Source organism: Pseudorasbora parva, chromosome 14 (genome assembly GCF_024679245.1).
Source record: "Pseudorasbora parva isolate DD20220531a chromosome 14, ASM2467924v1, whole genome shotgun sequence".
In the NCBI taxonomy this organism is placed as follows: domain Eukaryota; kingdom Metazoa; phylum Chordata; class Actinopteri; order Cypriniformes; family Gobionidae; genus Pseudorasbora; species Pseudorasbora parva.
In genome coordinates this window covers 34,958,832-34,972,827 of record NC_090185.1, presented here as the reverse complement: position 1 = coordinate 34,972,827, position 13,996 = coordinate 34,958,832, and the positions used below count along the sequence as shown (strand labels likewise).

General features: G+C 36.9%; 1 protein-coding gene across 4 annotated transcripts in view; it reads left to right on the top strand.

Annotated features, from left to right (window-relative positions):
• LOC137040563 (E3 ubiquitin-protein ligase RNF123) overlaps positions 1-13,996 on the top strand; it is a 200,603-nt gene that overhangs the window by 121,414 nt on the left and 65,193 nt on the right. For all 4 annotated transcript variants that reach the window (XM_067416310.1, XM_067416308.1, XM_067416307.1 and 1 more), the window contains exon 36: positions 11,773-11,900. In XM_067416310.1, the coding sequence (XP_067272411.1) occupies positions 11,773-11,900 (128 nt within the window). The remainder of the gene's footprint in view (positions 1-11,772; positions 11,901-13,996) is intronic.

Here is a 13,996-nt window from a genome sequence, read left to right as displayed (position 1 = left end):
TGCTTTCCCACTTTACAGAAAAAGAATTAGAGACATAAATTACAATCATATGACTTGACAATGTTTTGGAGTGTTTTGAAGTCATGTCAGTCAAGTCAGTATTGAAAACAATCAAAAATCTCCACATTTTGACAGGTTTAGTGTCAGTGACACCAAAAATGTTTCTGTCATATCTAGTAACTGAACACAATTGGTTAAGTTTGAATTATGATTCACTTATGAAATTATAGATAGTTGGTATGTCCGTGTCTTTGAATTAGTTTTTTTTCTTTTCTGCATCTGTATAAAATCTTTTTGTGAACAAACATCTTTATATTGCTTGTAGCACACATTTTCTTTGTATGTAGGTGTGTGTTAGTGCCTGTGTAAGCTGGTCATAGTTGCACAGGCTTTGACTACTGTCAGGGCACATTATCCTCTGAAACTACTGCTGTGGGCCACTGCCAAAAATCTTCAAGAAGCTCTACACACTCATACACTCCTCTGGGTCCCTCTAATACACAACCCATTACTTTTCACCATCTTCGGCAGTTTCATACCTTTAACTGATTGTCGAGGGCCACATTTTCGACAGGTTTCTTGTCACTCCTCCTCAGGCAAAATATTTCTCAGAGCCTTTAGTAAAGACTGAGTCTAATTTGCTCACTGTCAACGGTCCCCTGATATGACATTGTCCTGTAAAATTGGTTTCCTGGCTCTAAGCTTGTGCATTTTTCACAAACAATATTCTGGAAGTGAAGGAAACATGCAAGAAGACAGGAAGAGGAACCCTAAGGTTAATAGCTTAGTCTCTGTCCTATATGTTTCCAGACAACCATAAATTTGAGCCGGAAGTTGCTTTGCGCCTTTTGATAACTTTGACCCAAGAACCAGCAAAGCGTCTAACTGCTTATTATGGCGTCCCTGCTGATGTCTTTACTGTACTTTTTTCAGTATGACATATCCATCTGCTTCCAGAGACCCCTTAGAAATCACTTTCAAACTGCAGCAAGCACCAATAAGTTTTAGACGACCCAAGATACAGTGTTACATTTTCCAAAAAGTGTCCTGAAGATTGTGACAGACAAGATTGTTATCATTAACGATAAGAGGTAAAATATGATTAATAAGGAAATGGCTTGGCTTCTGACTTGTTGTTTAATGGAAGCAGCCCTGAGTTGTTGACAGATGTACAAGGTGTTTTTGTGATGGTGAAAGACCTCAGGGGTCTGCTTATTTATTCAAGACAGACAGGCAGACATTTGGTTCTCAATAGCTGGGTAGTCAGTCATTGAGGACAAACAAAAGTGATGTGTTATGAATGTGCTCCAGAAAAGCTTTGTTTTGTAGGAAAAGAGTAGGTGGGTACGTTTGTTGCAGCGAAGAAGTTCCCACTTACGAGTTTGGAAATCGCAATTATAATTTGATGTGTGTTCATTGCGACACTGCATTGTTCTACTCTACTAAAGACTAACTTTCACACCATTGTATGCATTTAAGTACTGTGTACTTTAACATGTATTTTAAGTAGCTAGCACAATAGTGATAATGGCATACTGAGGGATATCGATGGATTCGACCTCCCTTCATTGTTTTCCACATAATCCTGTGATAATTACTTAAAATAATTACTTAAAAGTCTTTTTCTAACAGTCTAAAGAACTTTGAGTCAACCAGGACAAAGCATCAAGAGGAATCTACGGTCCTAGGAAATATCACTTCATCTGCACATCTCTTTTGATCTCGGGCAGTTAGATGGGATTGTGCATTATTATCGAGACGCTGCATGCATTCAATATGATTGCAATCTATGATTTTTTTTAACTGCAGCCAGACAATTCATAACCTGAAAAAGCACATTGAGGCAGCCTGTTGTGCTGTATTCTACAAATGTTTAAGACAGACTTCATGCAGAGGAGCAAACTGAAGGGGAAAGATTTTAGACATTGCCTTTAAATTGCCTCTTTTGTTGTCTGCTCTCTCATTCCTGAGTATAATAAAGCACAGTGCTGCTGTCAGAGCCGAGTTCAGGTACCATTGTATTTTTATATGAATGCCTGTTTTGTGCAGTATCCCTTATGTGTGTACATTTAAGTGGATGTGTGGAACATCTAAAGAATCACTAGGTTTTTTTTAGAATACATTTAGATCACATTTAGAGTCACATAATGTAATATATAATTCCTATACAGTTTAGAAGAAAAGCCCATAAATAAAGAATATGTGGGTCAGAGAGCGGGTAGTGCACATGCTCTGACATGTTTCATGGTAGTCTCATCCTCAGACGCCTACAATCTGTTCACTGACCATCTCATACATATTGCTCACTCGAATGCTAGAGCTTCTTAAATAATATGTTTCAGTCTGATTGGCTTGTTTACACATCTTCTACGATTCTTGGGTTTGACCAGTCTGCCTGCAAATGGAGCTGTGCTTACAAGATATGGGGTTGATAGTGTTTTTTTTTCTGTGAGTGCTTTTGAGGAAGTACTTATTACTTGATTTGCCAGTGATTTGCCAGCCATTTAATGGCATCAAATTTACAGAATGAATTTACAGAACAAAGAATGACTTTTAATACAGTAGGTTGCTTGCCGTTGTCTCTAGTATTCATTAGATGCCATTGTCTCTCATTATCTAATAATAAAACAATTGATTTGCCATTGTATAATGTACGTTAAAATTATATAAAATCTCAATTAATGTCTTTCAGCTTGGTATTTTTTTTAATGCTTTATTACTATTTTTATGACAAATACTACTGTTTTGTCCCAATTTTGGTACATGCAACCATGTTGAGTAGTAGAAAATTAAACGGCTCGTACAGATTATTCAGTTTGTGCTCTTTTTTTGATAATTTATTGAAAAAGTAAATGCCACAATTACTGCAACCCTGGAGGGAGGGAAAATCCTGCATGAATGGTTTATTTGATCTACGTGCGAGCGCAGGATAAAATCTCACACTTTAATAGGATCTATAGCTCCTAATTTAAAAAAACATGCTGTGTGGCTATAAGGATTGATTACTTTAAAATGTACGTCCATATGCAAGTTTGAGGAACTTTATTTTTAATTAAATACATACATGTCTTTGGCTGATGTTACATGTCAGTTATTAGGTTGCCGACCCCCGCTATCGACTATATACAACTATATGGGCCCTTTCAGCCAAGAGCCCCTTGTAAGCTCTGCGACCAGCCCTAATTATCTAATAGCATGCCAAGTGTAGGGCATATTTTTGAAGGATGTGAGGGAATCGTGAGGCGTGTGTATGTAGTGATGGAAGCTGTTCCAAAAGCCTCCCCCACGCTCATCTGTCAGCCCCGCTGTGCCTGGGAGAGGCAGGATTGAAGTCGAGTCTCAGAGAGGGGCCAGTGAGTCAGTGTCTGTCTGTTGGGGGCCACAGACGCCACAAATAGCCTCTCCTGTTTACAGGCTTGTGCTCTTGGAGAGATACCTGCTGTCATACTGGGATGCTTTACAACTAGATTCTGATTGATATATTTTAATATTTAAACAACCCCCCTCCATCAAAGTATGTATTAATTTTTTTCTTTTTAATTATACATTTAGTAATTTGATTAGACAAGCTTATTTTGAAATTTTATTCTAACAGCATTGGACATTTTTAATGTCCATTTACCTAAATCCAACAGTTGTTCAAAGTATTTTAACAAAGCTATTTCCGCTGGCTTGAGCGATAAACAAAATAGCTTGCCATGTTTTGCCAAAATAGCTTGCCACTGTGAATATATAAATAAAGTTGATTGATTGATTGATTGATTGATGTTTTGTCATTTACTAGACATAGCGTCTTGTTTATAGAACTCTTCAGGGGTTGCAACAACTAGTAGATTTCTTTGATCTGGTTATGTGGCATAAAGGGCCCTATCAAATCCCCAGAGCAATGCGATGCCAGTGTGTTTTGCTAGTTTCAGCCCAACGTGGTTATCATTTTCACATCACGTTTCATGTCACGTGTTTGAAATAGCATATACATTTGCGAGCATCTGTTCGACCATGGTCTGAAATCGAGGTGTGTTCAGGTGCATTTTTGGCATGTTGCTATTTTGAGGAACTGAAAACTGAGTATTTTTTGTGTTATTTTAGAGCACTATAGGTGCTCTATGCTTACACTATAGGTGCTAATTACAGACACAGGGATGTGCAGCAGCACACAAACATTTTTAAATATAAAAAAAATAAAAGGATTCCTCTCTGAAGAAGCGTTCAGTCTTTCCACTCGCAAATTCCAGCATGAAAATAGCGAATCGCCATGGTGCGAGTGCAACTGGCTTTTAAAGTGAACGAAGATGAGACTCTGATTGGTTTATTGCACGTTATGCCTAAAACACACCCATGACTCATTAAAGGGGGATGCTGTTTCATTAATGCTGGGTTTTTTACACTGTTAAAGACTTGGATTCCCATCCTAAACATGGACAAAATTTTAAAAACTAAGTTGGACATTTGATGGAGTATTAAAGAGTGTCAAAAAGTTTCTCACAAGTTTCAGAAAGTGTTTTTCGAGTACGAGTCTGCTTGACGTCAATAGGTAGGAATGTCCTTATATGGGCCTTATGGGCTCTTCTCCCGGAAGTTTGCGCGTGAGCGACCAGACCAAATGCACACCCATAAGCATAAACACTGCTCTCAAGCTGCAGATCCACTCGTCCATGCAACACTTCTGCGTGTCCCGCTCCACTTTATTCCTATGGGTGACGTCAAGTGACTTTAACGCGCCCACATAGCATTCCAGGAATGCAGCGCTGCATTTGAACCGTTTTGAACGCAGAAATGACGGGAAGCTTCACAACATCATGCTTCAGTCGTGTCGCAAAAGTGGATCTCCATGGTCACTGCTGTCACAGGACTTCACAAACTCAACAATGTTACCAAAGATGTGTGTTTTTGAAGGTTCGATAAAGGTTCATGATCGTGTTTTGGAAGCAGGCTATCGTCGCGTAAGTAAACATAAGTAAACAACACAATCGTGTGTAGTTAATTTATCAATGGAGCATGCAATGTATGGTGTGTTTAAATACATTTGTTTAGCTGACCAATATAGGTGTCAGTTTGTTTATTGTAAAACCACCTAAACGTAAACCTAGGGGACGTTCTCATAAAGCGTGCTTCGTCATTCAAATGCGATACTCCATTGTTTTTCTATACACTAGTCTGATGTGCAAAACCGTTTTGCTTGCTACTGCTAAGGTTTAGTCGCATACAATAGTCCATAAACCAAATCATGTCATCATAAACCATGAGTAAACGCATACAAATGTTGACAGGCCACTAAATACAGTACATACCATAGAGACGGACGTCCTGCTGTATCTGCTTCTCCTGTTCAATTTATTTCAGCCTCCGGATCTGATTCTGGATCATATATGTATTAGTTGAATCTGATTGAAAGCGATGGTTTATTTATGGTAACGTTTTCTTTTCCACGCTTGAGGATGTCACAGCTTTCAGACACTCTCATGCAATAGCTGCGCACTTGTGATTCTTTAGCTCCGCCCACATGACACGCCTCCATCCGTTAGTTTTTTTTCCAGAAAGTCTACAGCCTATCTTTCTTTTATAAATATAGTAAAACTAAAGACTTTTCGGAGATATGAAGGATGCAGTACTACTCTATGGGTACTCAAGACTGACATGAGATTGACTGAAACCCCCTTTAAGAGACAAGGTACAACCCTTTTGAACCATGTGTCTGGCATGCCAACCAACTAGCAAAAGTGGATTCGGACACAGTCTAAGTGCACCTGCCCCATGTGCTTCAGGCCATGCACTCAGATCGTTAAAATAGGGCAAAATGTGGGCTGGGGATGAATTTCAAATGACTCGCAGCTTGTCTATTAAAATATATTATATGTGGCCGCCACGCATAATTTACAAATTGAACGCTTTCACAATGTCAACACAAGGTGGCAGTACTACATTTTAGACTCAACACAAATGTTTTTACTTGCTTAGTGTCTTGATCACAAGACCGCTAAGCACCCTGTACGACGTGTTCGACTTCCGCGTAGAGGTCTCCTGTACAAGCTACAAGTCTCTGTGATTTAATTAAGTTTAAAGCCAGTTGAAACACTGCTGACCAACAAAACTAACATGCAAACAAGGAGGAATATTGACCCAATCTAGTTAGAATACTTTTCAACCAACATGGATTTCAACATGACCGTGGCATTTTGTCAGAAATGTAGGATAATATCTAATTTTATTGCATTTTTAATGTAGGTATAGTGTATTAAATGATTAATAACCTAAAGGCCAAATTACAGACAAGTTTTTGTCATAAACTTGTAGTTTTGTGCATTTGTATTTATATTAAATGTTTATAGACTAAATACCATATATAGAAACAATATTTTAATTGAAGAGAAGCAAACACCACATAAAACGCAGCTCAACGTCACCAAACATGTAACAATGTGTTCAGTTGCACACGTAAATGCGGCGCACTGTAGCCTATATTTTTTTCATATTTAAGCATAAAAGGAACGCCGCAAATATGCAAACCTTATCCAATCCTAGCCGTGGGCGTTTACTTTCAAGTCTCCAGTTCGGCACGCCCATCAAAACCCAGCGTTTTGGAGAGAGCCTAAAAAAATAGCCTATTACTTATTAGTTGCCAGATGTTTTTGAATGTAAAAACCATGCGAACGTCATAAGTTGACCTCAGACAACAGTATAAAAAAAGCAGTTCATGACACTTCTAAAGTTGCCTAAGAACTGTGCATGTATGTATTTATATCACTGTATGTGTATGTAAATGCCCCCCAGGTGTGTCCACAACATCGAATCTGACCCCCTTTTAAAAATTTGGACACCCGTCATAAAGGTAAACATTCGCATGCTCATTTGTTGGCTAACCGGTAGAAAAATAAGTAGCCGTGAAGCCCTAGAACTCTATAAAAGCAATTTAATAACAGGTTTAAATCAGTTTTAAATTAAATACAGCTAATAAAACTAACTCACTATGGTTGGTGGCTTCACATGTGAGTTGGTCATTTCCTGTTTAAATTAAGGCTGCACAATTAATCAAATTTCTAATCATGATTACGGATGCCATGATTATGTAATCGTTCAAAGCCACAAAGCCACAAATCGTTCAAAGCCACTTACAATTTACAAAAATTAAAAGAAATAAACACGTGTGTTTAGAGCATGTTATTTGTTGTGAGAGTCAAATCACGACTACTTCGGGTAGGGTCTAACCCAGCATAATAAGAACTATCAGTGACAAAAAGTGTAAATGAATGCACGCAAAATAGCACCTGCCATTTTTAAAAAGCTGTGCACACAGCCTATATGAAGTAACATAGAAAACAGTGATATATGGACCTCTCAACTCTTATGCTGAGGAGACACAATCCAAGGGGAGCAAGCGAAACACGATTATTTATTTCTGCTCAGCTAGTGACATTGAACATCAGCCACATGGCAAACGCTTTTTCATATAATGTCTACTTTCTTTGTATAATATTTTTACCTAATACTATATTAGAGGACTGTTGAAAAGATTGTAAGGAGAATGTAAGTGCCCTTTGCTCAGACTTTGCCGTTTTCAGTGCCATCAAAATAAATGTCTGCCGCGCTGTCAAAATAAAACTCACAACAACAAGCACAGTTTTTACTTTACTTCAGAGTTCCTACTGGCGGTGCGAATGCAACCTGGAAAATGACCCTAGGGGAACATTTTGTTCTCGGGGAGTCACCCTGATGCGGGGAGTCACCCTGATGTCTAGTTCCTAGAACTACACAGTGTGAAAGTCACGATTATTGGATGCATCTTCTTACAATTGTTTTATTTAAAAAAAGTTTGTTTTTTCAGCTTGTTTTTTATTTTTTTAATAATATTTTGTTTCCTTTTGTATAAAAATATGGCATGCAGTTGCTTTAGACAATGGTATAAAGCTATTCAAAACATTTAATGTAAATTGTGCAATTACAGTTTCAAGGGAATAATCAACAATTATGATTTTTGTCATAATCGTGCAGCCCTAGATTGCATGGCTGGTTCTTGCACAGAATAAACGCCAAAGTTGACCATACTTTATGCAGAGTCAAATTTAGGCATGCGTTTGTGCCTAAATAAAGCTGCTGAATTATCTGAAAGATCTCAGATATTTTTAATTTGTGGTTACTGTTGTCTTACCATAAATAGCACCATTAAACTGGGGTTTCTAAGCAAAACCAGTGGCATGTTTTTACATTTTGTTAGTTATATATGCATCTGTATTCATTCTGATATAAAAAAAAAGCAAGGATGAGTGTTTGAAACGCCGTCAGTTTGAGACTGCCAGCACAGTCACCCTTAGAGCGCAGCAGGAGGGCTGCCAGGTGCGGGTTGTGTGGGCACTGATCGTGTGTGTGATTTATTTGTTTACCAGACCTCTGTTTGAGCGTTGTTGCCCGTCCAGCCCTGTCATTCTTTGTGTGTACTGTATTGCTAACTTAGCATGACAGCCAGACGCACCTCGTAAACACGGCAGCCAGCTGGGTGTGTTTGTATGCGGGCACAAACATATTTGCTCAAGTGTTTGTCTCCCAGTACGGATGTCCTAAAGGTTTGCTTGTGTGTCTGTACATCTGCTAAAGGATTTAGTTTCTGCTGGAACAACATTTCTGCCACAGAGATTTTAGGCAGGATAAAGGTGTGAGTGGTATCGGTTGTGTCAACCCCTCAGTCGAGCAATCTGTGAACCACTGCCACGTATATTATATTATATTATATTATATTATATTATATTATATTATATTATATTATATTATATTATATTATAATATATTATATTATATTATATTATATTAAATCATATTATATTGTATTATATTATATTATATTATATTGTTTTGTATTATATTATATTATATTATATTATATTATATTATATTATATTATATTATATTATATTATATTATATTATATTAATTATAATATATTATATAAAAAGTGCTTTCCCCACTCTTGCTGATTCACACTATTTAAAAATAATATTTCATTATTAATTTTTTGTTTTGTTTATTGTTTTTGTTTTGTTCTCTTGTTATTGTTGTTTTTTTTGTTTTTTGTTTTTGTTTTGTAGTATAGAAAAAATTACTTTGGGTCAGAAAATGTTAAGTGTAAATCCTTTATATTAAATATTTTGTACTTTTGTGTTATTTATTTAGATCTGACTCAAAAAAATAAATCTGACTCTCGCGTAGCCAGAACTTCAAATTGATGGGAGAATTTCTGGACTCCATTGAAGCTTATTCAAGGTCAAGGGCCACCCGAGAGAACTTTTGACCGACATGTAAAGCAACCAATCACAGTTAGTTTGGTTTTATGTCATGTTTAGTGCTGTGAAAGTGTAAAGTCAATGTCCCTTCGATAACAGACCATCATGCATCTAATAAGTTTTAATTCAAGAACGTTGTCGCATACTTTTAAAAGTCCAGCATTTAGTTTATATTGATAGATGTTCATTGTCCCAGTTCTAAACACAATGGCTTTTCTTTTCCATAAGGGGGTTTGGCATCATGACTGCTTTCTTTCCAGACACGTCTCCAGGAAATCCAGGGTCTTCCCATTTTGTGTGCCATATGCAATCAGACTAGATCTGATTGCATATAGAAAAAAAAAAAAAAAAGATCTGACATGGTAACAGACATTTCCCCCCAAAAAGACTTGTCCACAGGACTGCAGTAGACAGTATTCAGTCTCTATTCCCTGCTCTGTTGCTCTGTTTACGCTTGGTTTACCTGTAGATGTGTCTCACTTTCAAACCAATCATTTCCCCCACATAAGCAATGAAGAAAAAAACGGTAAAATGGTAAATGGACTGCATTTACCGGTATATAGCGCTTTCAACAGATCCTATGGCCATCCAAAGTGCTTTACATTTTGCCTCGCATTTACCCATTCACTCTCTCATTCATACACCGAAGGTAATGTCAGCCATGTAAGGCACAATCCAGCTCCTGGGGTTTGGTGTCTTGCTCATTAACACCTCAACACTTGGTCAGGTGGAACCGGGGATTGAACTACCAACCTCCTGGTCCATTGCCGCCCAAAAAATATACTCTTGCATTATTAAAGGAAGTCTCTTTTTCCTTTGCTTGCATCATGAGGCATTGTACGTGAGTAGGTGTATGCGATCGGAAAAACACACATGAAAGATTGATAAGTGAAGGTTAGATGTAAACAGCAGGTGTGTCAAAGTGGTGAGGAAGCTCTGCTCGGTTTTTAAAGCAAAGCCATTAGGGATGAAACTCCATAAATCATCATGGAACTTTTTTGTTTGTTTGAGAAATGAACAAAGCAAAAGGATTTAATTTTTAATCTGTATAGATAAGTGGTGTATAGATCAGTTTAGCATTTGATGTGCAAATAGGGTTTGTTTCTTTCTGAAAAAGCATTTTTTGGGACGTTTGTTGACCCCATCCCACGAGCTCTGTTCTCTTACAGTCTGACAGCTGCGCTCCAATGAGCAATATCTGCGAGTCTGTCTCTCCCTCTATCATTTTGCTAAGTCAAGCATCACTATTTCTACATGGGGTTAGAGATTTGTTCAAAAAAGTGAGAACCATATTGTGGGCAGTGCTCTGACATATGGTGCAAAGCTTTTGGGGCGTCCAGAGTTTGTGTTCCATCCTTTCCCGATACCATCCCCCTTTCTCCTCTCCATTTGTTTGTCCTGAATAATAGCAGGGATTTATGTAGGCAGGAACTGTTGAGCAGGACTTACAATAAGTTGGCAGCTTTGCTGTGTTTGCTGCTGTTGTCATAAGTGGCAGATTCTGTTGTAGAGTAGAAATGTTTCCTCCAGCGCAACTGTCCATTCTCCATTCCAGTGATATCATAAACTTAACAAATACATGACATGTTCTGTGATTTTATTCTGGATTGTTTAACTGTTTAATTCTAAATAATAAATATCATTAATAATAATAATTATGAATATACTTTCTGTGGCGCGTGGGACTGGGAAAATCCTAATTTGTTAATTCATTAATTGTTTAACTTCAGAAATAATTCTGCAAATAACAATTTTGAATAATTATTGTTGTTGTTGTTGATGATTTTTATAATTATTATTTAAAAAAATATTAAATTATTATACTTTCAATGAAGAGTTTGGAAATTAACTTAGTAAATTAGTTTTTTTTTTCTTTCTTTTTTTCTGTGAATGAATCTTAATTGTTTAAAGAAATAGTTAAAATGAAATTATTTACTTACCCTCAAGCCACCCTAGGTGTATATGACATTTTTCTTTCAGACGAATACAATCAATAATTTTATATATATAATTATATATATATATATAAAATGTCCTGGTTAATCCAAGCTTGGCAGCACAATGGCAGCCCAAAATTTGAAGTCCAAAAAAAGTGTGGAATACTTTTATAATGGATGGATGCATTTTTTATTTTTTTTTGGACTGCCATTGATCTACCAAGCTTGGATTAGCCAGGACATTTTTTAAATATAACTCTAATTGTGTTCGTCTGAAAGAAGAATGTTATATAGACCACGGATGGCTTGAGGGTGAGTAAATCATGGGCTAATTTTTATTTTTTGGCAAACAAGAAACTATGCCTAGTTTAATTACTTTTTATGAAAAGTAATGTGTCACATTTATTTTGTTTTACTTTTTCTCTCCTGGGCTGGATGTGCTTGTTTGCTTTTTTAATAATAAAAAAGTTTGAGCCTGTAAGCATGATACTGTTGAAACTACATAGCAACAGCCCGACAACCACCCACGACAACATGAACATCCTCATTCGTTTGTCTTCCAGGATCTCAAGGGCTGCATCTGTGCTGCTGTCGGATCCTTGCTTCCAGCTTCGCTCCATCCAGTATCTGCTGGGAGAAGAAGAGGGCGGAGCCATTGGCGCTGACAGCAAACACTTCTCTCTGCACACATGTAAGCCATGACTAAACGCATCCGGTTTGGGGCTAATGGTTGAAATCACGACACATCATCTAACTTTTGGATGTTATATTTAGTCCACATTGTATTTGTCGCATTGCATGCTTTGATATGCAGTGTTTTACGGTCTAAAAATACTTCTATTTCTTAGAATAGTCTTCCATATCCAGTGACGTGAAAGTGATTGTGTGTTCTTAAAATAGCCTTTGCTCCGTCATATCACCCAGCTCTTATTTCAAATGCTAAGATCAAATCCATACAGTGATTGAGCTGTATTATAATTATTATAATTATAATCTGCTATATATTTCATTTTACATAAATAATTTATTTCCCTTTAGCAGGTGAAATTTCGATGGACATCTATTTTATTGTTGAAAAGGTTTAGCAATTGTTTTCAAAGATTTACAGCTATATTTTAATATTTTCTATATGTGATTTTAGTCTGATTTCCTGCATCTTTTCTGGTTGAGCATAATGCATTATGCATGAAGGTCATGGGTTTGATTCCCAAGAAAACACTAAAACATTTGGTTACACTTTATTTTTAAGGTTTCATTGTTACAGTGAATTATAGCTTAAAGTCATTAAAACAATTATATAATTAAAGGGGGGGTGAAATGCTGTTTCATGCATACTGAGCTTTTTACACTGTTAAAGACTTGGATTCCCATCCTAAACATAGACAAAGTTTCAAAAACTAAGTTGGACGTTTGATGGAGTTGTAACGAATTAGCTCTTAAGGGATATTAATAATTATTCATAACTCATTATGATTAATTATGAATATTTGAATAATTTAATAGATTAGCTTTATGTAGCTACATTAACATTGCAATCAATTAATCAGTTCGTTTGTGAACATTTAGTATTGATTATTACTTAATTCTAAGAAAAAGATATTTTTCATGGCTTCAGAAAAACATTCTTCCTTTGTATTTACATAAGCGCTTAGAGCGCATAACCAGATCGATCATTTAAGGGACAATTTGTTTGCAGGCAGGGAGTCAGAACCAAACATATATTGTGCACAAAATTTAATATCTATAAATCACGAACGAGACATAAAACACATACATACACAAAACATACATAGCAAGAGTTGAAGTGAAAGTGGTTAGAAGAACCGGGTCAGTATAGATGAAGTCTAAAGAGTCTAAACCTTGAGAGAAACCATCGGTGACTACAAGCCCCTTTGTCTGAACAAAGGGGTTTACAGTTTCACTCACTACACAGCAATTTGTTTTGCGTACGATACTTGCATATGGCTTGAGCCGTAGAAGACCGTTTTTCCACGCATGATTCCTTCCGTGGGGAGTGAAGGAACGATGGTGAACTTGCAGAGTCTCTGATGGTCGAAGAAGAAGAAGGTTGACATGAAGTGTTGGGGCCTGTTGTCATAATAGCCGTGTGTGGGCCTCGGGTTTCTGGTACCGCACAGCACATGGCTCTGTGTTTGGAGGCCCTCCCTGCTTGGAGGGCCTGCATTGGTGGCCTGGCTCAAGGGCCAGCCACGATGACGTGTTGGTTCAGCCAGAGAGAAAAGAGAGAGGGAGGGCATCCGAGCACCTCCCTTTTTAAGGTCTGGGAGTAGTCCCACCCTCCTGAGTTAGACTTAACCAATGAGATTGTTGGGATTTCCAAGCGGGAAATTCCTCTGGAGATTTTATGGCTCTTTGTTTCAAGCTCGAAAGATTCACGCCGCCCACACTGCTCTCAGGTGCAGCAGATCCAGTCGTCCGTGCAACACGTCTGTCGCGCCGTAAAAACAGAACTTAAAAACAGTTGTTTGTTTTGTTTATTAAAATGTCTAAAACATGTCTAATCAACTAATCTAATCACGTCTAATCTAATCATTCAATAAATTATTATGAATTTGATTTAAAAAAATGTTTAAAAATAATATAATAAATGTTTTCTTTTTATGGTTTAATATAAATATATTATCAAAAATGGTGGTAATCAAATAAAATGTAACAAACTTTTATTTTTTGGCAAAGTGCTGCAAAAGAGAGATTTACTAAATTATAAACCACAGATTAAAAATATATTCTTAAATAATGTTTAAATTGTGTATTATTTTAATTGTT